We start from the raw sequence: 26070 nt of genomic DNA on the forward strand, positions 1-26070 counted from the left end.
GAGCCCGCCAGCCAATCGCCGGGGCGTAGTGCGACAATCTGACCAATAGTTGGCAGGCTTTGCGCTAGGGGGCGGGGACAAGGGCGTTCCCGGGTCTGTGGGATAAACCTCTTTGTTTCGGACGTCCAGTGTTGATTTCTGCACGCTTCTGATTTTTTTTTTTAAGTGTTAGCAGATTCGGCCTGATGATGGCACAGTATAAACGTATGTTTGTCAGTTATGACAGAAGTTTTAAGTATCTGAGTGCACTTTATCTGTGAATTTTCTAATCTAAGCGCCACAATAAAATGTAAAATCAGTTAAATAATGATTGCAAACTATGCCGCTGCGCAGACAATTCGTTCATTTATTTCCTGTTGAGAAGGGTATTACTGAAAATCTCCTTAAAATTGACGCCATGTGGATTAAATAACTTGCATCGTCTAACGCGGTGTTTCAACTCCCCTTAATGGCCAAATGACAGTATCACAACACTGTGACCTCTGCTGTGTATCATAGGTGAGAGCATGCTGAGGGCATGTCAAACCTGTCTTCCATGTTTTCAACAAGTTTAGACAGTTTAGTGTTGTCCTAGTATTAAGCCATATGGTTTTGTAGCTTTAGGGTAAATGGAATAGGAATACCCAGCTAGCACAATTGGTTCCCAAAACGTTCTGGGAATGTTTGTTTTCATTCTGTGAATGTTGATTGAACTGCCCTGCAATAACATTCCCTAGATGTTTAAAATGGAAAGTTACTCTGACATAGAACCAACTTTTTTTGTGTCATTGCCAGAACATTTTGGGAGTTTGTGGGAATGTTGTGTGTTAGCTGGGTAAGTCTAATTTTGGATGCATTACTGACACTTCACTGAAGAAGGATTTATTGGCCTATGATGCATTCATAAATTAGAGTTTAGTTGCTTTTTGTCCATTTGTGTGTCAATGATCTTACACATCTGACACGAAATAGCCTAGCAGGGTAAAGACAGTTGTTACTGATGATGCCAATGCAACTTCCATTCCATTTAGTGTAGCAGAGATTTTCCAGTTAACCAACATACGTTCCTGGTGAATTGGATGGGACCTGAATTAGTATCACTGGTAACACCCGTGTTTACTCTACTTTTTCATATTATTATGGCAGTCATGAAAAGGTCTGTTGGAGATCATGGCTTAAAATGTTGATATAAGAAGTGCTGGTTTTGTTGAACAATATGGGAGGACATGGTGGCTGCTTGAAACAATATCCTAACCTTTGAAAATAGGCCACAGCGTGAAATAGAATAGAAAGGCTGGGCAGTAGGCTTAGGAATTGTGTTGTTTTTGACCTCTTCTTTTGTTTCTTTTTAACTTTTTATAGGCCCAGTCTTATTGAAAAGTAAGAATAGTAGAAACCTGATAGATGACATGTTTTTGTTAAAGATCTGCTCTAAACAAGGCACAGACATTGCTGCAGAAAGACTAAAATTTCCATGACAGCGCTCTCACATACAAGCCTGCATGTCTGTCTCGCTTCTGAACACAGTAGATTGCTGATAACTCGCCGTCTATAGAAAGTATTGAATGTACTGTAAATACAGGACACGTGAGGACATATTTCAGTCAAAATTGAGTCTCAACTTTCTTAGCTGAGTTCCTATAATATTTTAAAAGATGTAAAGTGTAAATGACCTGTTGACAGGTTTTACATGTCAATGTACTGCTGCTGGTGGTTTATTCACTTTCATGTCATCATGTATCATCAAGTGATGCTTGCGTCTGTATTTCACTGGCTTTGTATTTTTCCAGTGCAGCTGATGTAACATGATGGCATGAATGGCAATACTCCTAAGCTTTGTGGAAGAAGTATCCAGATCCTTTATTCAAGTAAAATTAGCAGCACAAGAATATAAAAATACAACAACAATACAAGTAAAAATCCTGCATTCAAAATTTTGTAATTGTAATTTATATAGAAAAACTGCCCCTGTGAGTGTTATTATTTATATTACTGGATCATTATTATCATTACAAATGTGTTGTATTTTTATTACAGATGCATTCATGTAAAACGTTTTCTTTAAATGTTGTAGCACCTGAAGGTGGGGCTCATTTACATACTTTTAAGTTTTTGGGTCATTTAATCTGCAACATTGCATCATATATAAATGGATCATAACTTTTGTAGCTGTTAAGAAATCAAGTACATCATAGTCCAGTAAAAAGCACAGTATCTACCTCTTAAATGTAGTGTATATATAACTACACTACCCTACTGTAGTGTAGATATAACTACAGGTTTGTCAACACCTGTCTGAAAAGTGTGACAAAGCATCAATACCACAATTTAGCTCAATTAAATGTGAACATATTAGTATTTAAAATATTATATTTATAGAAAACGCAGTGAAGCATATTCATAATGTTGTATTTTATGACTGGTATCCTTTTACCCTTGGTAATTTAATTTTTTTTAATCACCATTGTTGTGGTTTATATGTAAAAAAAAACATTGTAACATTGTGTGACAAGTTCTATAGAAATACATTTACTAATAATTATTATAATGTCTGTGATGCGGTGAGTAAAATGTGATGTATCAGTTGAAAGGCCATAAATGGGAAGAAAATGAGGCCATGCCTGTTTATACTGTCCCCTGAACTCTGTGACAAGCTCTCAGCTCCACCCTCACCGACTTCTGAAACGAGGAGCAAAGGGCACTGCCAACCAGAAAACACCAGTAACAAACAAGCTGAGCTGGATTACTATAACTAAACACAGACTCTCTACAATGAGTATCTGCATTATAGTAGTACTCATGACCATTTGTAACAGAAATGTAGAATTTTATCCCTTTATAAAAGCCTGAAAAGATTCTGTGGCACAGGTAACGAGGCATTTGGACCACTGGTGCTTTCACATACTGGTATTCTTTAATATTCAAAATATCAAAATGATTACAGTAGAATATATATTCTGTTAAAATACACAGAGAAAAACAACAGTTGTTTCAGTAAATCAAAATGACAACAAACACCAGGGCCAGCCTAAGCTTTTATGGGGCCCTGAGCAGAATTTGATTTGAGGACCACACGGTGTCACCAATACTAGATTATTGCCAATGCTTGATCACTCACACTCCTTCTACTCTTCTATGGTTTTTGATCTTAAAAGGAAACAAATTCACAAGAGTGGTCTACTGGCAATTTGCACTTTAATATTCATGGTGATTCGTGGTGCACATGAATGTCACACGAGCTCCGAGGCTGTGGGAATTGATTTCAGCAGTTGTATTAGCTAGCCAGCCCTTTGACATAGTGTTGCGTTTTTGTTTACCACTGACAAAATACAAACAAAAAGTAGAACATTTAAGGTCTCGTCAGACATTTCAAGTGTTCTTGGGGGCCCTCTGGTGGCCACAGAGGCCCTATGCAGGTGCTTATTTTGCTTATGCCCAGGCCAGAGTGGTTTGTTGACTAGAATCGAGCTTTTAGAGCCAAGGTGTTGGCACAACTTCACATTTTTTCTTATTGCAGTTGTGTAATCCATTCTAAATGTTATTGAAATCCTTAATGAAATTGTTATAGGTTGTTTGTCTTTTAAAATAGACTCATTTGATGCATTTTAAATTTTATGTCGGACCCTTGAAAAATAAAGGAAACTTTCATTCATTCTTTAAATGGATCCCATAACTATTGATATAATGCTCCATTTTGACTTGTAAATAGTACAGTATACTTGCCCATAGGTGAGTGATTAGTTTGTGCATGTGTAGCACAGACAATTTTAGAAAAATAGAAAAAAGTTTTATTTCCCAACATGAGCTGGTGATTTGTTTTGATAATGAAGCATGTTAATAGGAAACTTCAGCACTGTCCAAGTGGACGTCCAGTCCATGTGGCAAATGCAGTCAACCGAACCAATAAAATCCCAAGTGTGTGCCAAATTGACCAAGAAAACCAAGTCAATGCTGCTCACAGTGCTTACATGTACCAGGATGCATTGTGGGTGAGATTTTGACGCCCATGTTGCCATGTTATCACCACTCCAGCCTGTAGTTATTACTTTGCTGATCACAGCATTAGGTGATAAAAATACTCACATAGCATGCCCCTGGTTACTCAGAGGTGGAGACCAGAAATCCAAGCTGATCCAGTCCAAGCTAGTCAGTAGTTCTGTTTGTAGAAGAACAACAGCTTTTGCAGCAGACAAACTCAGTTTTCTCAGTCAATAAAACATCAGTACTGACCAGATATCTACATGAAAAGTGCATAAGTTTCCCTTTAAAGTTAGAACTGCCAGGTTACAGATAATAAGCTTGAGCTTGAGGGAGGATCAGCAAGCGGCTCTGGGCTCCAGCTTCAGCTTGAGGGGATTCTTGGGTGCGGTAAATCCATCATTTCCCAGCTCCATTGGAATCTAGGAAAATGAAAAATGTGTCACAAATGAAGCCCTACCAAAACTCCAGACACCCGATCACATCAAATATCAAAACCTGTCACTATATATTAGGAGCACAATTACAGAAAATCTTCTCACCTCTGTCTCCTTGCAGGTGACGAAGCTAAAGTTCTGAAGAATCTCCACTAAAGCCAACTTCATCATCATGAGAGCAAATCGCATGCCAATACAGTTCCTCGGCCCTGCTCCAAAGGGTAGGAATGCATAAGGATCTATGTTGTCTTTGTTCTCTTTGCTGAACCTGGAAAAAAGATGGATAAATATTTGATGTTAACAATGTGTAAAAATTACTCTGGTAAAAGTAGAGGTAGTGATTCAACCTTTTTACTCAAGTAAAAGTGAAAAAGCACAGGCTCTGAAACGTACTCAAAGATAAAATAAAAAAGTAGCCCTATTTGTCATTACATCTTTCTATGTCTTTTCGTCTTAATACATCTTTTTCATCTTTTATGTTGATTTGTCTCGTTTCATCTTTTATGTAGTTTTTTTGTCTTTTATGTCTTGTTTCATCTTTTATGCATTTTTTTTGGAATTGTTACGTCTTTTATGTCGTCACATCTTTTTTTGTCTTTCTCTTTCTCAACATCTTTTGCATTGTTTTTTTTTTTTTTTTTGTCTTGTGATGACTTTTTTGTCTTCTGCATCTTGCTGGGTCTTGTATGTCATTATGTTTTTGCATCTTTTTTGATTTTATGCATCTTGTTATGTCTTATACATCTTTTTTGTCTTGTTACATCTTTGGCATCTTGTTATGTCTTACTTCTCGTTATGTCTTCATTGTTTTGTTTGTTTATTATTTTCTGTTTGTTTTGATACATGTGCTTTTTCTCCCATCCATTTAGACTGAAATCAATCTTGATGTTGGGAGGGCAATGCACAATGATGCAAAATAAAAATACTCAACAAATGCACTAAAAGTAAAGTAAGAAGTCTTGAAAATGTAAGGAGTAGAAAGTATGGTTCTTTGTGTTAAAATCTAGGGAGTAAAAGCAAAGAATTGCCAGAAAAACAAATACGCAAGTAAAGTACAGATAGTAGAGTAGAGCCCACCTTTCAGGTTTGAAGACCTCAGGCTCAGGCCACAAAGTTGGGTCACGTTGGAGAGTGTAAACTGGTATCATGACAACAACTCCTTTAGGAACGGTCACACCATTAATTTCCACAGAAGTCTTTGACACTCTCTCTATCCGATTAGCAATAGGGTACAGCCTCATTGACTCATTCACCACCATGTCCAGGTATTCCATCTGCATCAGGGCTTCGTAGGTTGGCTGACCCTGCAGAGACATGCAGCATAAAGTGTTTATTAGTTGATAGCACAGAAGCAGTTGCTGACAAAAACAGAATTGGTGATAGTAAAAAAAAAATAAAAAATAGACTCGAGTAACCTTTTCTGGGAAGGTTTCATCAATCTCATCTTGCAGCGTCTTTTGGATCTCAGGGTTGGTTGCCAGATTGTAGGCTATAAATCCCATTGTGCTGCTACTGGTTTCATAACCAGCAAAGATGAATATCATGGCCTGAGAAAGGATCTCATGATCAGTCAGTCCTGGAACACAAACACACCATCATTAAACTATTTCCAGTCGTAAGATGAAAGAAAGAAAATATTGATGAGTGTGAGGTCATATTTCACTGGAAATCTGTTTACACAAATATGTAATGTCAACTCATTGAATGAGCTTCCATGACATTGTAATAGGAGAAGTCCTTAATGGAAAATAAAGAAATTATGCTTCTTACTGTAGCCTAACACATATGTGCAAGTACTTAAGCGTATTTATTAAAAAGCGCCAAAGTTGCTCACATGGACAAGAAGTTGTGGAGGATGAGTAAGTTAAACACAGGACTTTCATCCAGACAGCTGGGTTTTGAGTCCTGCTTGTGGCTTTTTTTTCAATTTGGATGTAGTTTCTAAATGAGGGTCCAAAGAGACGATAGGCCAATATTTACACATTGTTGAGGATGACAAATGTCACCATTGCAAATCCCAGTGAAAAATGGTTTAAATGTCAACATTAAATCAACACATTAAAATTGTCAGTGAAAAAAGTTTCACTTTTGGACCTGTTATAGAAAGGCTTGACATGCATTGACTTGTGACGTTCTTTCCTTTATTCAGTAAACATGAACCATACACACATAAATGCATTGCAAGCTTCTGACACACAAAGTACGTAGTACACCTGTTGTTTTATATGGGTGAGCATGCACCAAAACCAGTATGAGGCACCTCAAGCTGCCTCGATGCTCCTATTTCAACCTTGTTTTGCTTTTGGAGAGTCAGATGAGGACTCAGTGACCAAAGCCTTTTTGTCTACAGCAGTAACTGTTTGGAGAGCTACAAAAAATAAAATGGTAAGGATTAGCTGTGCTTTATGTGAGTTTTACTCACCTGGGAAAAAAAACATAAAAGAAGAAACGAGGTGTTAATAGTAACCTGTCTCTCAAAATACTGCTAACTGACACATCAAATGAAATGCGTCAGTTATTGTTTTCAGTGTGTTTGGGCCTGAATGTCTGGCTGGACGATAAATGTCTGTCACTGATAATTTACTCCAGACCACGATGACCATGATTGAAACAACGTCAAAGCTCTCCTAAACTATCAAGTAAAAAAAAAGTCAGGTATATGGATAAATATGAAGTTTTTAAAATCAACTTCAAAAGTAGTTGTTCACAAGGTTCAGGAGCTTTTAGACACAGAAATCACATCATTACCTCCCCTTAGTTTTGCTTATTGGTTCAAGACTACATGACTTTTTAAAAAAAGAGACAGTTCATCCAAAAATCAAAATACAAAATTTTTTTCTGGCCCGTAGTGCTATTTACCCATCTACATTGTTTTGGTGTCAGTTGCAGAGTTGTGGAGTTATGTCTTGCTTCTCTTAAATATAATGGAACTAAAGGGCACTTTGTTTGTGGTGCTCAAAGCAGCAAAAAACCCTGCACCTTGCAGTTGTATGCCTCTGCCAAACAGACAAGAGGCCCCTCAACTGACTGCCGAGAAAATAATTAATTTGAATCCCTTCATCTGGTTTCTGTCTCTACCTTTTAAAGAGCTTGGGTCGTCTTTGTTGTTCTCGGAGATCTGAGCATCCACCATCAACTGCATGAAGTCCACTCGGTTCTGCAGGACAAAAACAAGTAGAAATCCTTTTGTGATTTTCCAATTTGCTTTCAAGGGAAAGGTTGGGAACACAAAATCTAAAAAAACTGGATCAATATCCATCCATCCATCCATCCATCCATCCAATATATACATTACTTTGTGTTCATTCTTCTGCCGGTCTGATTTGATCTTCCTTAGAAAGTTGTAGAAGAAATCCAACACTTTAGCAGGGAAGAATGACAAATCCATCTTTTCAAAGACTGGCAGCATAAACGGAAACAGAACTGAAATGAACAAGAATCGAAAAGATGTGGTTAATTCAGGGCTCAAGAGGACAAGATAGACATTCTGGTTAGAGAATAATGTGCAACATACCCACAGTCACGAGCAAGGGATTCAGGAAGTTGAACTTGACCATTTTCTTGATGTTTTCTACGAAAGGATCAGCAGGTCGGTTGATAGAGTCAATGTCCACGCTGAAGGCAGTGCTGGTCACAACATCCATACTGTAAGGTCCAAATACTCTGCAAAAATGGCCAACATGTCATTCCAACTGACTGATTCTGGAATAAGAAGTAAGAATGAGAAAATGGTCAAAATCAATGTCTAAGTATTATTTCACTATGAGCTTGTCTTCTTCTGAGAAATGATTAAAATTTGTTGATGACACATCCTGCACGCAGCATTCACTAAAATCTGCATCCAATGAAATTCTTTTCTGCTAATGACACTGCTGGAGCATGAAAGGAGAATATGTTCATGAGCGAACTGCAGTGTTTCTGAGGGGCAAGTCCACTGTGCAAAACATTTTTAAATATTATTTTGAGCTTTTATGCCTTTAATTGGCAGGACAGCTTAAGGTACGACAGGAAAGGGGTAGAGAGAGTGCGGAAATGATATGCAGCACAGGGCCGTAGGTGGGAGACAAACCCCTGGCCACTGGAGATGACTCTTTGGGCTCTATCTTACACCCAGCACAAAGCTGTTGCACTGGTGGCGCAGGTGGATTTGTTATCTTACACCAGATATCTAACATGAATCGTATCAATAATGTCCTTATGCTGCAAAGAATATAATTTATATATACACACACACAAGACAAACTACAACATATTACAACACTGTTATTAACAGTATAAACACCATAGCAATGACAAAAGTCATTACTATGGTCACTGTTGAGCTCTGTTACCAGAATTGAATAATACTGATGAAGAGTTTGTGCTTAAATCTCATCGCAAACAAGAACATCACTCACTCTTTAACCTCAATGACTTCGTCCGCCTCGACTTTTTTGTGAAGACTCTTGATCATGTTACTTGAGTGGTGCAACATTATCGCGTACATCTGCCCCAAAAGTAAATAACAAAACCATTAAATCATTAAATATTTCAGTGCAGATGTAACAACATGAATATCACACATTAAAATTGTTTAAACTGCAGTGTGCTTATTAACCTCTTTTAGTCGTCCGCTGGTGAACGATGGCGAGAGTATACTGCGGATCCTCTTCCATTCCTCATCTTCTACTACTGATACAGCATCGCGTAATGGTCCATTTAGGCCAAAATCCTAAACCACACACACACACACACACACACACACACACACACACACACACACACACACACACACACACACACACACACACACACACACACACACACACACACACACACACACACACACACACACACACACACACACACACACACACACACACACACACACACACACACAGGATACATCCTTTACACTGTGTTCCTCAATTAGTATTGAGGTATTAACTTGGGAAATTGGCCCTGTAGTGTTTTTCCTTTACCCGTCTGTTGGTGAAGTTAGAATAACACTCCTTAACCAAGACTGTTTTGATCATATTTGTGTCCATTATGCACAGCAAAGGCTGCCTGCCATCGTACAACCTAGTAATGCAACAGCAGATATTGTAGCAACTCAGTTACAGGCTGGAGCAATGCACGTATATATGATATGATTTGTCTTTCTTCATTAATAACAAACAGTGTAAGCACACACACACACTTACCCCCACACCTTTCCATACTTCTGGTAGCATTCTGTGTCAAAATTGTGGATGCCCTGAGGAAAAAAAATAAAAGACAAAGCTATTGAAACAGTCAGAGTTTATGAGCGGAGTATCTGCTAAGATTGCTGTGCCAATCTGGCAAATGTGTCTCACCTTTCTATACTCCAAAAATGTCCCAATGAAGGGCAAAGGTTTGGGCCCACTGACGCCTATTTTCTTGAAAAAGCCATACGGAGCATATCCATACCTGAGAATAAAAAGCAAGATTAGAAAACAGATAGCTATCATTTTCCCATTAAAAAACACTTACTTGGAATATCTCCTACATCACTGTATTATATACATTTCTTAAAATGACAATGGCGAGATTTATTTTGCAGGAATCTGTACCAAATGAAGACATTTCTCTCCCATGACCTTCATTAATTTAGACGTTTTTTGACACACATTTTGCCTTTAACAAATATTCAACCTCCTGCCATTTGTAAATTTCAGAAAGACATTTTGTGATTTCACTAAAATTGTGTTTAATTGTGCAGCCCTAGCTGGGGATCATAAATGGCACGGTTGATTGTAATTTTCATGTTCTTGGCACTGTCATTGTGTTGTTTTTACACTGCTCATAATAATTAAATAAATATATTTTTTTCAATATCCATCTGTTATCACAACAGTAACTGCATGTACCCTACTTTTCTTTGCTGAAATTCCTCAAAGCACAATTTCTTTCATGCATTTATCTTTGTGTAGATTTTCTTTTGTATTTCTTATTGTTATACTAAATGTAAAGAAATTAAATAAGTTTAAAATAATATGGAATCATATTGCAATCGTTGTAAAATTTCTCTTTAGTAGATTTGTATCATACTTGTTATCATCCATGTCAAACCACTGTGATATTATCCAGTTTAAACTGAACAATGAAGCCTACTAATGATTGTCCTGTCTTCCAGTCACTGCCCTGTCTATTTTATCAGGTTTATTTAATTTGATCCATTTTATTTAAATTGTTAAGTATTTTTTTTAGGATTATTTGAATTAAGCTTCCTCTGGCTTGTGCTTTTCATTTTCTTAACTCAACAGGATAATCCAAACATTCAATCCTGAAAACTGTTGAGTAGACAGTAGTGAATGATCTCAGTAATAAAACTAAATGTAAGCCATTTTATGACTCACCTTCTACAGCCCGTGTGTCATTTTACTGACACACTTTATCTGTTATGGGTCAAGTTGTGTTTCACACTCACTGAAATGGTCACAGACAGTAGGCTATAATTTGTATATGCTGCATACTTATTACTATTAAATGACATGTCAGGATGTCTGCTGTAAAAAGGGTCCATTGAAATTTAATACAGCTGTTATTATGTTCTCAGCTACATCTGTGCTTAACCAGTCAAAATGTCAGGGGAAGGATTTGTAAAGGTTTTATTAATTCAAAGGCCCCTGTACGCCTACGGTGCTCTCACGCAGGTGATTTTAATTATTTTGGTGATTAGACCTCCTCTCAGGAGCGTGTGGGAGTCCACAGACTGAACTCGACTCACAGGCATCTCTCTGACTTCCCTGTTAGCTCTGTTGCACCTGTTTAGACGGACATTAGCAGACTGGTGCAACTGTAATTCACTCAACTTCTCCAGTCAGACAGAGCAGAGTGATGACACCTGGTCTGCTCATGCTCAGTAGGTATTTCTCTCTGCCTGAGGAACAAGAGCAGGATCATTTCACTATGGTAGAAATTTTCAATAATAAACTGATGCTAGTTAGCATACAGGATTTTGTCTTGGCTGCAAGATCATGCCCCTGAGCCACACAGCCCAATATAAGCACCTTGTTTGTCTGTGCTGACATACTTATCTGTTAGAAAATATGCATATTTCACTAAATCTAAAAGTAAAATATACTTTTAACTCGATCTCGACTGATATATATCAATCGGCCAATATGTTGGACCAATATTGGCCTCACAGACAGACAGATTCACAGACGGCAATTTATTTGATCCTTTTTTTAAAAAAAAAATGGATTAAACATATACATATATTTTGCTCCTTTTTATTTATAGTAACTTATAAATATTTTAAAAAAATGGATAAAGTTTGTACAATAAGGTTTATTGTTAAACTGCTGTTAAAATATCCTGCCTCCATTACATGTCTAAGGCGCAAGTGTTAAAAACTTTTTTGGGATCATTGCAAAAAAAATGCATATTTACATATATATTTAATATTCTGAATGAAGAATATTTCGATATCAGAATTTCTTTACTCGCCCGAAAAATCCAATATTGGTCAGGTCATACTTTTAACTCAATTCAAACCATTAAAATCATTAAATCAGCCTAAGAGTTTCCTAGACTGGAAAATCTGCAAAAATATAAACAGACTTGCTTTGAATGCATGTGATACCAGGCATCTGAAACAATTTGAACCCTATGCAAAAACATTCTTGAGTAATATTATTAGATACTACAGGATTAATTTGAATAACTTTGAGGCATGCTTTTATTTGAGATACATTAGTTTTATACGACTGTTGTTTTCACTATCACTTCCTCTACTAACAGGCAATAGCACTTTGACTTCTCGCATTAAATTTAACATCAGTCTTGTCAGTTACATCAGTGCACATATATGTTTCTTATATCAAAACATGACTGGTGTATTTCAAGCAGCCCGGGAGTTATTAATGAAAATGTAAGAAATGTTAGAATCCCCCTGGTCTCCCCTACATGGCGTCTGGTGACATCATGTAATCATCATAACTCTGCCCAACTTCAACCTCATTGTGCATTGAAATTGAATGCAGCCTTTAAAAGCTATCCAGAGACTTGCCCTTGTTTCACCCACACACGTGTTTCCACTTATTGCTCCTGACTGACCTCCTCAGTGTGGGGTTGTGTATTAAGTGACATCTGCCTTTCATTCCTGTTCATTTTTGCTGCACCTGTTGGGTGGGACGGTTTACTTTTGCCATCAAGAATGTGATCACACCTGTGCTGGTATGCAGAGCCTGTAAATCCTCAGTTATCTTACCTTTAGTCCACTAAACTCACCCTGTGTTATGCAACAGGCTGAACGGTTGTCGCTATTAATTGCGCAACTGAAGTCATTCCAAGATTGATTGTACATTCCATCATCAAAACAACCTGTTTGAGCTGTAACTGGTTAAATTTGATTTATACATTATTAGAGCAGGTCTACTTTAGCAGAATTCCTTGTGAACGTTCTCCTGAATGTACAGAAACAGTTTCTACATGAGTTTGTTTCGGTTCTCATGCTGACTTTGCTTAACATTTGCTCCACAGCAGCGTCAGTTTCAAACAGCTTTTCACACTTATTTGAAACAATACCTATGTTTAAAAGTCCTCATACAGCCTCCATCTAGAAAGCTCTGCCACAAAGATAAACAACAGAACTGATGACTTTGTGTTGAATTTGTGTATTTTGTTTCTCTGCATTTTAAATGGCAGAGATAAAGAGGAATGCATACTTACACTGCAGTGAGAGTAATGACAAATACAATCAGTGTCCAAGTCTCGATGGAAAAGTCCGGAATAAAGCCCATCTTTCCTCCTGAGCAGAGTGCTCACCACTGTGGACTGCAGTCCTGGGAGGTCCGTCCTTTGTGCTCCTTATAAAGGCCGTCCCACTGAGGAAAACATGCAAGTTATGCAACATCGTATCTGTACCTTCAGTCCCAGTCTGCTCACACGTACTTCTGTGTCAAAGTGTGAATGCAGTGACCAGTCACCTACTAAATAACCACTGGACTACTTTGAATTCTGCTGATGATTTAAAGAGTCCTGACAGAATAATATCTTCAGATGAAATGAATCTGAAAGCTTTTCATGGATCCCTGCCAGAGTGTTCGGGACCCCTGTTTGAGAACCACTGCACTAGATGTCATGACAGGTCATAATAGGAAAAGCACAGGTGGAACTGATAACATTAATGACACTGTGATCTCTATCCCAGTAAGCCATGTACAACAGAGAGCCAGCAGGCACGACATCCGGACCCTGAAACTGAGGCAGCTAAGCGAAATTCAATCATTTTCTGTATCTATCTTTGCTGACTGTGACATGATAAAATATCTTTCATGAAAAAAAGGCCTGGGAAACATCAACAAAATATAAAACATAAAAAAAATTAACTGCATCAAAAGCTATTCAGAATTAACAGAGGCCGCCCATTAATTATGTAATCAGTAAAGATAAAAGAGTATACACCTTGAAGAGTTGACTTACATGGAACTATAAAATTATTTTTGACATTTCTCAGGGAAAATATACTTCAATGACAATAGTCCCTGATCCATGTATGTTTTGTACTTGTTTCTTATGTTTTGTTTTAGTTTTTTGTAATGTCGTTGTGTATCTGATTGCTGTCTGTTGTTTGTACTTTTATATGAAGCATTTTATTTAATTTCATTTTATTATCTTATTATTTTTGCTGCCCATCTTCACTAGGACTCTCTGGCAGAAAAGATAATGTATCTCTATGGAATCTTTTGTGGCTGAAATGAAGGATAAATAAAAAGAATTAAAATGATAATATTATTATTGTTGATATTATTATTATTTCCCCGTATGTAGTGTTTTCTCTGGATCAAATGTTAAGGGTACAGATTTATCAATGGCACATTTTGACATTCTAACAAACAGGTGTTTCACTGTACGCAACTTTGTCTGTTTCTTGTTCTGACCTTTAGTCATCTACATCATGCTGTAATTGTTGTTGACAGTCAGTTTATGGCTACACCGATGGCTGCTTGGTCAATCCAATCCAATCCAACTTTATTTGTAAAGTACTTTAAAACAGTCACAGTGGACCAAAGTGCTGTACAGAAATAAAATACAAGAATAGATTAAAAGACATAAAACAGCTATAGAATTTAAAACAATAAAAATAGAAATATAAACAAATAAAAATAAATACATATATATCAATAAATATAAATAAAATAGACAAGAAAATAAAAAATAACAAGACATTCAACATCTCACATGGTGGTAAAAGCCAAGGAGAAAAGATGGGTTTTAAGATGGGATTTAAAAACAGACAGAGAGGAGTTCTGTCTGATGTGGAGAGGCAGATTGTTCCAAAGTTTAGGAGCTGCTACAGCAAAGGCACGGTCACCTCTGAGCTTGTGCTTAATCTCTATAGTCTTAGAGATAGGCCTATAACAGAGGACCCTATAGTGGGGAGAACCTCTTTAAATAGTCGAGGAGGGACCACATCATTCGGAGAACTTGAGGGCTTCAACTGACCAACAGTCTTCTGTAACAAGGACAGAGACACAGGCTCAAACCTGTCAAAGACAGCAGAGCAGGACACAGAGACTGAAGTGTCATATGCAGAGGGTGAGATTAAAGCTCTAGTGGAGGAAACCTTATCAATGAAAAAGTGAAGAAAATTTTCACATACAGCAGGCGAGGACTCTATACAGACAGTCTGTGGGGCATTAAGAACAGAGTCAATGGTCTTAAACAAGACACGAGGCTTATGACAGTTAGAATAATATCAGAAAAATGTTTCCTTTTACGCCTGGGGGGGACGGGGAGAGCAGGGGCCGCGGGGCTGGAACATCTCATCCGGGCCGACAACAGGTACCAGCCAGGAGTCGACAGACTCCAGCGGGCGCCGAGAAGTAAAGATGCGAGGCATCGCTTCAAACGGGGACCAGGAAGCCGTAGAAAGATGTGCCATGCAGGCCTTCAGCCTCACCAGCTGACCGCTGCGTTTACCTCGGCGGCGGGGGTGCTTACACCGGAGAGGTGGAGCTAGGGCGCGGCAAAAGTGAGCTGGGATCCCCGATAACAACAGGTGCAAAGTTTTATCTCCAGCATCATCCAACTTCACCAGATCTTGGGTAGAAAGTCGAAGATTCATCAGTGTTTGGCGATCGTACACCAGTAGAGAGTTGACATTTCGAGTAACAGTGACAGTGACACAGTGACAGAAACAGCACAAACACACACAATGCTGGCAGAGACAGACGGCAGGCCATACACACAGGCACCATCTTGAAACCAAGCTAAACTTGCCAGAGGATGGTCAAAGGGTTGAGGGAAAATTACAGACCAAAATAAAATTTGTTGCCAACTATTTTGATTATCGTTCACCTTCATCATTCACATAAGTATGTACATGACAGCAAGAGCAACTGAAGCATCAATAAAAAACAGCCAGTGATTGGGCACAGTGAGACAGACTACAGGTGAAAGGAGTATGTGTAAAAAAAAACAGTAAGCATATGACCATAATTGGAATCCTCCTGGCTGATGCATTTGCTTAACATCCATCTTTGCAAAAAAACAGCCAACAGCCTTGTGCTGGATGCAGACACGGGCTACTTCAGATCAGGGATTCTCAAAGTTTTGATGACTGAGTGTCAATTTAGTTTGAGGGCCACCAAGAAAAAACCCATGAACTTGTCATAGGACTGGTTATTAGTTTCATAACGGTGTTTAACATTAAAATCCTTGAGCACCACATTCACCTGATTGCAGAGAAGGCAGATCACTTTGTCTGTCCCCCAAGGTCAAACAATGTAAAATTGGATGCTTTTTCTGTGTGGGCTTTTTGATCTTTTTGATTAAACTGCAGAGCTGGGGACATTCCCGTAACTCAGTTGGTGGAGCGTTTGTCCCATGTACTGAGGCCGTCAGTCCTCTGCAGTGGCCAGGTTCAATTCCATTCTCTGCCCCTCAGAAGCCACAGCTGACAGCGCGCAGGGTGAAGCTAACCCAACTAAAATCAGCCATGCTGCTGAGCAGCCGTGGATGGCACAAATGAGAGAACACTCAAAAGATATTCCATGCAGTAAATGTAGTAGTGGGTCCCTGTTCCAACCCTGTATCAGTTTAAGGTTCCATAACCTGAAAAACGTTGCAGACCCCTGCTGTAGTTTATTGAAAGTGAAAGTATCAAAATGGACCCAGACACAGATGATTAGAATATAATTCATTCATTTCATGTCACGTTTGGGGGCTGCACAAAATGTCTCTGAGGGCCGCTGTTGGCCCGCAGGCCACACTGTGACAACCCCTGCTCTAGCTGAACAAGTACAGACTACCCAATAGCATTTCCTGTTCAGCCTTTTGTATGTGGACATTTTTACATCTGTCAATGTGTCCCTCTCTAGCTTCCTGTCAACCACACCATCCATCTCTCTCGCCTCTTACTTAGGACACGTTTTTGTTTCCTTGATTATAGAGACAAATAAATAAAACAAAAGACGGGGAAAAAAACTCCATCAAGAAGTCACAAAAAGACAGGTGCACCTGACAGCCCCATTGTGATGTGAGGAGGCTGCCTTTGGCTGTGGCTGGGTCAGCAGAGAATAAATAGAGTTGTTTTTCTCATTTCGTCGCTCGTATTTCTGTGATCCCATGTGAATGTATCAATGTCAACACGCTGCGTGTGTGTTTGTGTGTTATGTGCCCACAATTTTGCAAATGCCTGTCTGCCTGCAGCACTATACCGAGCAACTGGCAATACTGCTGTTGCTCTCTGGCTCAGATCAATCTTGTAAAGATGAGTTTCCAAGTAATGGTGAGAGAAGGCCATGAGAGACAGATACGGTATTGAAGAGAGGCTGTAAGAAACAGAGGAAAAAGCTGATGATGAGGTCTGAACACAAAGCAGGAGGGAGACAGAGAATAATGCACAAATATATCAAACAGACGACTGATTGCTATAGAATTTCTCCAGAGTCTGATGCTAACATTTCTGACAGTTGTTTTAAGTTGCTCCTGGGTGCTCTGCCAGTCAGTATTCAATTACATGCCTTAATGCAGTTCAACATTCAGTGCGAGTCGAGGATGAAGTCATTAGACTGCAGTTACACAGTTTTTGATGCTATTCTGAGGGGAAGGGAAATTAAGGGGTGTGTAATAGCAGCTGGGTGGCCGGTGTGTCCTCCAGATGTTGTCTGGGAAATGTTAATTGACCTACTAATGAAGTCTGGGCTCCTCCTGTCAGCTCTGAGCCTCAGAGAGTTTTTGACATTGGAAGGGACACCTGTCTATCTGACCAGATGACAGCAAATCTGAGCTGTAATGAGACGCATAACAGACTGACTGTTGCTCTCAGTCTTTGTCACACACACATTTATGCAAAGATATGCTTGCATTTGTTCAAAAAAACTATCATTCTAATGAATCAATGGAGAGTGAAAGTGATGCAAAAAGTACCCAGATTTTAGCCATTGTGTTGTCATATTATAAATCAGCAACACTGTACAACATAGTTTCATAAATCTAGGATTTTCTTCTAGACACAACCATGCTCACGTCTTGTCATCGCCCTTCTCCTCTTCAGTGAGTGAGAGATTGAGAGAAAAATGCAGAGTACAAAGAGAAAGAAATACCCAAGCAAATTTCAGTTGTTCTGGAAAGAAGAATTCCCATTTCCTATGGAAAGTTTTAAAGGAAATGGGCACTGCACTGTAAACTAAAGTGCATTATTTCCCACTGTTTGGCCCTTTTGTAGACTTTCTTAGAGGGTAATTTAAGACATAACAACAGAACTGTACTGTAAACTAAAGCGAAATGTGTTCTTAATATATTCTATATTGGACAATATCAGACCCTTTATTAGAACCTGATTAGATTCTCTTCAAAGGTAATTTGGGACACATTTAAACAGAACTGTATTGTAAACTAACATGCATTATTCCCTGCTGTTCTGTATACTAAAGTGAAATGTGTCCCTAAGTGACCTGTAATGACATTTAACAAGTGTCTTAGACAATTTGCCATCATTTTATTAAAAACCAGGCTGATTGTGCGCTTCTTCCCAAATTAAAATGGGTACGTTTGTTCTCTTTCTTGCTTGAAACAAACTGCAAACTCTTAATGCAGCTCCTAATTTGTAGATAACAGCAATATCCCCTTTTTTCTGTGAAGCCAAAATCATCCAATTTTCTGTCACTTTCACAAATATACCCATACAGTGGTGTGGCTGTCGGGAGGCTCACAAAGTTAATTGCACCCTTCTGCGGTTGGCCATGACCACCCTGGCTTGCCTGGTGATTTGGCGAACGGCCTGGTGAATGTCACCTTCTATAGCCAATGAGTGTGTGCAGGTGTGTGGGTGTTTATGTGTGTGTCTCTGTCTCTTACTGCCACGCATGTGTGTAAGCAGTACATGGTGAGTCATGCTGGGGAGAGGAGGGAATGTCTGGCCGCAGCTGTTGGACAGGAGGAAGAGATGTTTAAATTGCAGCATTGAGAGGAGGCAGATGACTGTTTGCGCCAGGTAGTTTCAAAGGTGAGAGCAAAGTCACTTTATAGCACAACCACTAACTTGCAAGCAGAGTCAGAAGTAATTCTGTAGCTGAAAAAGAAAATGTTTTGTTATGACCACTTTTTTACTGACATACAGTCCTCATCATATTCTAGCTACATATGGGACTTGGTCATGGGAGTATTCACCAGCAGAGGGCAGTGCAGGGTAACATTTATAATGGTCACGTCAGCCTGTAGAATTGCTGAAAGTTAAGATGTAAACGGCCACTTGTCTTTCACAGATAACCTTTTCCTACTTTTTAAAAGGTCATATGATATGGCGCCTTATTAATTTTACAGTACATTCACCTACTTTATCACAATTTGCTCTGATGAAATGAAATGATGAGACACACTTTCTAATCAGTGTACTCCGCAACTCTGTAGCTTTTCTCTGCACCCTGCTGCACCTTTGCCAACTATTTTACGTCATCAGAGCATCAGCCTGGCTACTCGACCCCTACAGTACCAGTGTCCAGCAGTGGAAAATAACATTTACTCAAGTACTGTACTTACCTTAGTATTTCAAAAGACTTTACACTTCTACCCCACCACATTTCAAAGTGAACTATTATTATCTTCACATTACTTCATTTATCTGCCAGCTGGAGTTACGTTTCAGATTATTTTTATGTAGTGAATATGGTCAGATTATAAAATGCAGTGCACTGAAAATTAAACCAATGGTTCCCAACCATTTCTTGACTTTGGGACGTCTTAAAATAAATCAGCATTGAGTTGATGCTTCTTGCCATGCTTCAGACGTCTATGAGCTGTTAGTGGCTGCAACCAAGGCTGATTTCCCTTCTGATGAAATGAACACAGATTTGTGTATGAAAACTAGTAGCAGTTAGTTAAAACTAGCTCCATCTCAACCAGCTACAACTGTCAGTCTTTTTTCTGCACAACTACTTTCACTTTTGGTACTTCAAAGGTGTGAAGTATTTATTGGTATCTATTGGAAAAATAGAACAGAAATTGAATACAATATTTATAATTATGTTTCAGTTAGTATATAATCACCAGAAAATAAGAATTGTTGTGTTTTTGTTACCTTAGAATGAGCCCTTTATATCTGTGTTGTTCTGATATGAACCAGTATATACCTTTAATACTATACTGCCTAAAATGCTGGTATTGGTATTATTGAGTCTAGGCATCGAGCCGACACCATGTAATTTATTAACCATGAGAGAGGACCTTGCTGCTTCCCAGCAGTGTTCCATACATGAATGAAAATGATGAAGTGATGATCAAAGGCATTAATTATCTGTTCTTAGTTCATGTTTCATAAAAGGTTTAACCTTCGTCAGGCCATACTAAAACCAACCATACAACCATTTGGGTTAGTAGCATATAGATGTTGAAAAATATATATTTTTAACACAGTGGTACTGGATTGGTATTCTGTATCAGCTGATCTGCAAAGTTCAGTCATTAGAATCTGTAGAGTTTGCAATTTCAAAGCTCACAGCTAGATACCACTTAATCCTACATACCTCAGTGGTGAACTCTGAGGGACAGGGACAAAAATAATAAAAAGGGCACCAGCAGTATGCGTTGCACATGAGCATGCCGAATGTCAGGATGCATTTTATCATGTTTTGTCCACTACAACGGCACCTTATTGTATGTAGTATTTTTTATCACTTTGTCTTGCACATTGGGCCACCCTACAGGACACTTTATCATATTTTATCCACTGGAACGGCACTCTTGACTGCACTTTATCATAGTGTCTTGGACAATGGGCCACTCCACAGGACACTATAATGTTTTGTCCACTGGAAGGGCATTCTAGAAGACTCTGTCATGTTTAATCCACTAGAAGGGTACTGAGGGCACTTTATCATACTTTGTCCACAGGAAGGGCACTCAGGAGGGAACTTTTCTGCATTTTCTTCACTGCAAGGGCACCTAGAGAGCAAGTTATCATGTTTTGTCTATCACAGGGGCATCCTAAAGGGCACTTTTGGGGTGACTGCCCCCATGTTGCCCCCTTGAATCCACCAGTGCTGGTTTTTCAAGTACATTTTACTGGTGATCCTTCTGTACACAGGGTTGTAGATGGAGAATTACTTTTCCTTGTAAAGGAGTGTTTTCACAGCTGTAGCATTGACAGTGTGTGCAGGAGGAGCAACATGATGGGAAGGGGGTGGGGGATTGGTGGTTATACAGGGCCAGTGGTGCAATATGTCTCTGTGCAGCAGCAGGTACAGGGAGCCCCCCACCCCAGGGAGCTGAGTAACATTGTGACTGTGTCCCGCCTGAGCTGCTGCAAAGTCACACACCTGCATCACTGTGACGGCACACCGCAGAGTTTGGACCTTCTGTCTCTTTTTGTTTCACATATTTGTGTGACCGAGATTGTGAGTGCAGATTCTTTCTCCTGTTAGAGGCAGAGGGAAAACAGGAAAAAGAGGGGGAGGGAGAGAAAATCTGTATGCAAGAATGATAGAGACACTGATGCAAGCTTCTGGGGTGTGTGTGTAATGTTTACTTGTTCGATGCCAACTCCGGTGTCCAATCTATCCCATTAATTTAGACAGGAAATCATGTCCTCCGTCTGGCGGCCACTTTCGATGAGTTATGGCTGCTCGTCCAAGCGAGCTGTTGTGATGAAAGGCAACTTTGGTGGGGAAAAGCTCACCAAGAAACAGGAGAGCACATATACGCATTTACAGCACACTCATACACACATACAGGACAATGACAGTGTGATTTAGTAGTTTTTAATCATTCCTAAATTGCTTGTTGTTTCCTCTCTCACTGCAGAACTTGATTACACACACCGGCACCCTACATGAAACAAGATTGTCCTCCAGTCAGGCCCTGGGAGTGGCCTTCTAGTCCAGAGGTTTGTGGGTGCTGGGGCTTGACCGCTCGAGAGTCCATTACACTGTTTCTTGTCTGACACGTGGAGTCACAGGAAAGTGCAGAGTGAGCAGGGAGGGCAGTGAAGCCTACATAGATCTCCACTGTAAAGAGCAGGACCATGAAGACCAAGGACTCCATCACTGCCGTCAGTGGCATGAGCTAAATCTCTGATTCCACTAAATCCACCAGCTCCACATTCTGCTGCCTTTCCAAAGGATTTCTGAGAGGTACGGAGCCAGTTACTTGTGATTCTAAATCCCACCTCCATGTAGTGCCAAGCTGACGTTTGAAATGGCCCGAGGGCAGAAAGCTTTGGTCAGAGCTGTGTCCTTATCTGACTGCCATGACAATACACTGTAAACATTAATTCTACAAATGCAGTGTTTACAGAGCCATTCATCACTTCCACACAGCTATTCCACTAGATTTGCCAGTAAAAGAACATCATGAAACACCACCTGGTATAGATGTGTGTTTTTTTTTCTTCCTGATGTTTGGCCATTGTTCTATTAGCTCTTTTTAATTGTGTTGGGATTGGGTTTTAATTGTGTTCTTTTCTAATACAGGATAAGTGAGAGTGAATGTTCTGTGAATACTGCTTGTGTCCTTAGATTTATATCATAAATAATAACTGTAACATTAAGTATAACAATTTCATTTAGTTTGTTTTCCCACAGAATTTAATAAAATGCTGAGATATAGAGCTACTATATTAATATTGTTTAAAAGTTTTCTTACAGGACTTAAAGTCAAGTGACCTTGTGACCCCCTTGTGAATCTTTGGTGACCCCTGGTGGGGAACAAGACCAAGTCCCCAGGAGGAATGCTAAGCTTTGAAGCCAATTTGACATATTGGCAAAACCATGTAATGAAAACATCACATGATGCACTGCAGGCCCCAAAATACCTAAGCTCACATTATGAAGGAAGCAGCTGTAAAATGGTGGATACATTTTATTGAATATAACAACTCCCCTGAACTGACTTATGCATTAGGTCACCTGATGTATTCACTATGTACTTGAAAGCACTGCTTCCCAACTATCACTACTTAGTGGTCCGGTTTGTTTATTGGTAGAATATGGCAGAAAATGGGATATTACATTCACGGGTATGTTTTCGTTAGTGTATCATTATCTCAAAATAAGAATTGTTGTTTTTTCATTACTTTAGAATGTGTAGTCACAACCAGACAAACCAAACACTGGCTCAATTTACTGCCTTTTGTCCAAGTTTTGCAGCCACTGCCAGGTAGGTTCTCCTACATGCTTGGAAGGGTTGAGTGAGATGAGGTGTTTGCAATCTATAAGCTCACAGCCAGATGCCACGAAATCCCACATACTGGTCCTTTAAAATGACAGTTGCACATGTATACAGGTTGAGATCAGTTCTACTTAAGAGTTACTTCTTTCCTGAATGATTTTTAGAGGCCTGCAGAGGTCAGATTCATCAGAAATTTACTAATTTGCAAAGATTATAGGAAGCTGAAATTATGTATCTCTGATTTCATATCATTTTGATTATTTTGCAACCCTTTAGGAGTTCCTGACCTCTGGGTTGAGAACCACTGCCCTAAATCAGTGAACGTGAACCAACATGTGATTCAACCTTACGTGTTCAGTTTTGAAAAACATATACAGTATATGTGTGTGTATGTGTGTGTGTGTGTGTGTGCAGCCTGTTCAGAGCAGATGTAAGCAGTTATGAACCCTGACTAGCAAAAACAACATATGTGTTTTGGCTGCAGTTGCAGCTGTATACACCCGGGGCTTTTAAGGGTCATATTTGCTGATTGCTCTTTAATACTGAGGGCATTTTGGAACGTGTGAAAGCTGCTTGGAGATGAGAATTTATAATCTCTCAATCCATCTTTGGGTTGTTTTGAAGGGTTTAGAGTTTTGTTGGTTTGTTGGACATGCGCCTGGGTTCAGGATGTGTGACCACTGTCTGACTGACTAGTGACCCTGCTTACTAGTAGGGCAGAGATTAGCACAAATACACACACACACACACACACACACACACACACACACACACACACACACACACACACACACACACAGAGCTGCACTAAAACACACACACGCACACTGCAAAATCCCAATTCCAGCCCAGTATTGTGAGAGAGTCATGAAATGTAATCTGGATTTGTGTACATGGACACATGTCGTCTTTTTCCTGACAATCTGACTCAAAGTAATCTAAGGACAAACATATATCATAGTGAGATGTCATCAGACCGTGTCTTTTGTTATTGTTTTCATCAGAGAGAAACCCATAGCAGCACAACTTACATGTTTTAACTGTACTTCTTCTCATTACTTGAGTATATTTTTAAGACAGTAATCTACTTTTGACTGTGCTACATTCGCAATATATGTCTATTATATACAACCAGTCTGCTCTAAATGTGGGGATTGAGTGTAGGGGGGCGTGTGCACGAGGAGTACCTCTATAGATTGTTAGCTACCTGGAAGAAAAATAAGCACCACCTGTCTTTTGACCAGGATATGATGATGATGATGATGATGATGAAGCAAAACTCAGAACTAGAGGCAGTTTCCAGTGACAATCCCCACAAACATTAGGCCACACTTTTAAGTCAATCATCTAAAAAAGAAAGCAGTTATATGATGGAGTGCTTGCCAGTGTGTTATTAATTAAAAAACAACAATAATTAGTTGTTTAATTACCACCAAAAGTAGTGGAATTACAGTAACATCTAACTCCCAAAACTGAATATCAACATCTTTCTAAATCATCTAGCTGCCAACATTAGCCACCACAAGCCACTGGTCATACCAAGTAAGGATGTAGTGACAAAAATCCTGAGTATAACAGGAAATGGTGGGTTTGAATCGAACCTTTCACTTGTAAGAGGAAGATTTTGTTGTTTTTTCTAAAGTTACACGGTCTCAAATTATTGCTGGCAACCCACAGTGACTGTTTTCATTTTGTACTTACTTGGCTCCATTTTGGCCTTGTGGGGAAAATTTTGAAATGTCAGCCCATGTGACCATATTTTTGGAGGTTACCACTGGCATCTTTTTCATAATGAAGGAATATGTCCCCCAAGTGCGACATCATGCTTCTTTTATGCGATTTTAATAGGTTCTGGATGACAATGGAGGTCTGCGGCACAGAGGTACAAGCCACATTTGGTTTGCGGCCATACAGACAATACTTAAGAAGGATACAATTGATTTGATTTTTTGATTTTGGTCTTTTCATTGGATTTGTTGATAATATTGAAAAGACACAACTTGAGCTCCTTTAAGGAACATAAGTAGGTCATTTTTTTCACTTGGAAATGTATCAGAAAGCAGGAGGATTTATATCTCAGGCTGGTTCTGAGAAACTGGTTCATGCACTCATCTCAACTTTGACTACTGTAATGCTCTCTTTGCTGAAATAGCAAAGCTCCAGCTCATTGAAAACCCGGCACCTCTCACCCGTGCACACAAAGCTGAACATATTACTCTAGCGCTTAAATCACTTCACCTACTCTCAGTACACCGCAAAATCGACTCAAACATTTGACTAATAGTGTATAAAGTACTAAAGTGTTTGACTTCCCATTACAGTTCTGAACTATTCACTGAAACAAACCAATGAAACCTCTCAGATAATCAGGCGGAGTTTTTCTACCTGTATCTAGAATGAGACCCAAATCTGGTGAGAGTGCTTTTACTTGCTCTCTAACTGATGACCTGATATCCATCCCAACCGTGGCCACAATCAAAACTGAACTGAGAACCTACTACAAGAAGTTTTTAGCTGGTTATGAAACCGTCTCATTTAATACTGATGCCTCTATTTGAACTACATGAGAACAGGAGAACATCAGCAAGAAGATCAGCTATTTCTATATAGTTATTTTTAATGGCTGCCACTGGGTTGGAGTATCTGTGAAATATAATTCCTGTGTTTACATTTTCCCTGGCAAAGTTACAGTGAGTCATATGTTAGCCAGTTAAAAAAGAGATTGTTCTTCAAATGATTTTCTTTCTTTCTTTATTTTTATTTTCTTTTTTGTGGTTATGGCAGAGGAAATACTACTGCTTTTGTCCGCAGAGGCCTCCAAAAGCAACACAGTATGAAAGTTATTGAAGTTCCTCTGATTTTAGTTTCTCAAATGTGAATATCTTCTTGTTTCTTTAGTCGATGACAGTGGTTCTCAGCCTGGGGGTTGAGACCCCCAAAGGGGCCGCCAGACCGCTGTGGAGAATAAAAAACATATTATGGGACAAAAATAGCAAGTAGAAACATAAACCACCATGGTTTGAACACACAAAGACTAACAAAAAGTAACATTTTCATT

At 39.1% G+C, this 26070-nt stretch overlaps 1 protein-coding gene across 1 annotated transcript; it reads right to left on the reverse strand.

Annotated features, from left to right (window-relative positions):
• Positions 1-4142: 4142 nt before the first annotated feature.
• LOC146325269 (cytochrome P450 3A40-like) lies at positions 4143-13222 on the reverse strand. Its single transcript, XM_084721174.1, has 13 exons — positions 13074-13222; positions 9731-9824; positions 9578-9630; positions 9356-9455; positions 8992-9105; positions 8792-8880; positions 7909-8057; positions 7690-7817; positions 7473-7551; positions 5810-5970; positions 5472-5698; positions 4500-4662; positions 4143-4379 (listed from the first exon to the last, which is right to left on the reverse strand). Exons 1-13 carry the CDS (start codon positions 13142-13144, stop codon positions 4296-4298), a joined length of 1512 nt encoding a protein of 503 aa, XP_084577300.1. The 5' UTR covers positions 13145-13222; the 3' UTR covers positions 4143-4295.
• Positions 13223-26070: the final 12848 nt, after the last annotated feature.

The sequence above is a fragment of the Lutjanus erythropterus genome, chromosome 6, assembly GCF_056507025.1.
Source record: "Lutjanus erythropterus isolate fLutEry1 chromosome 6, fLutEry1.hap2, whole genome shotgun sequence".
Classification (NCBI taxonomy): Eukaryota; Metazoa; Chordata; class Actinopteri; order Lutjaniformes; family Lutjanidae; genus Lutjanus; species Lutjanus erythropterus.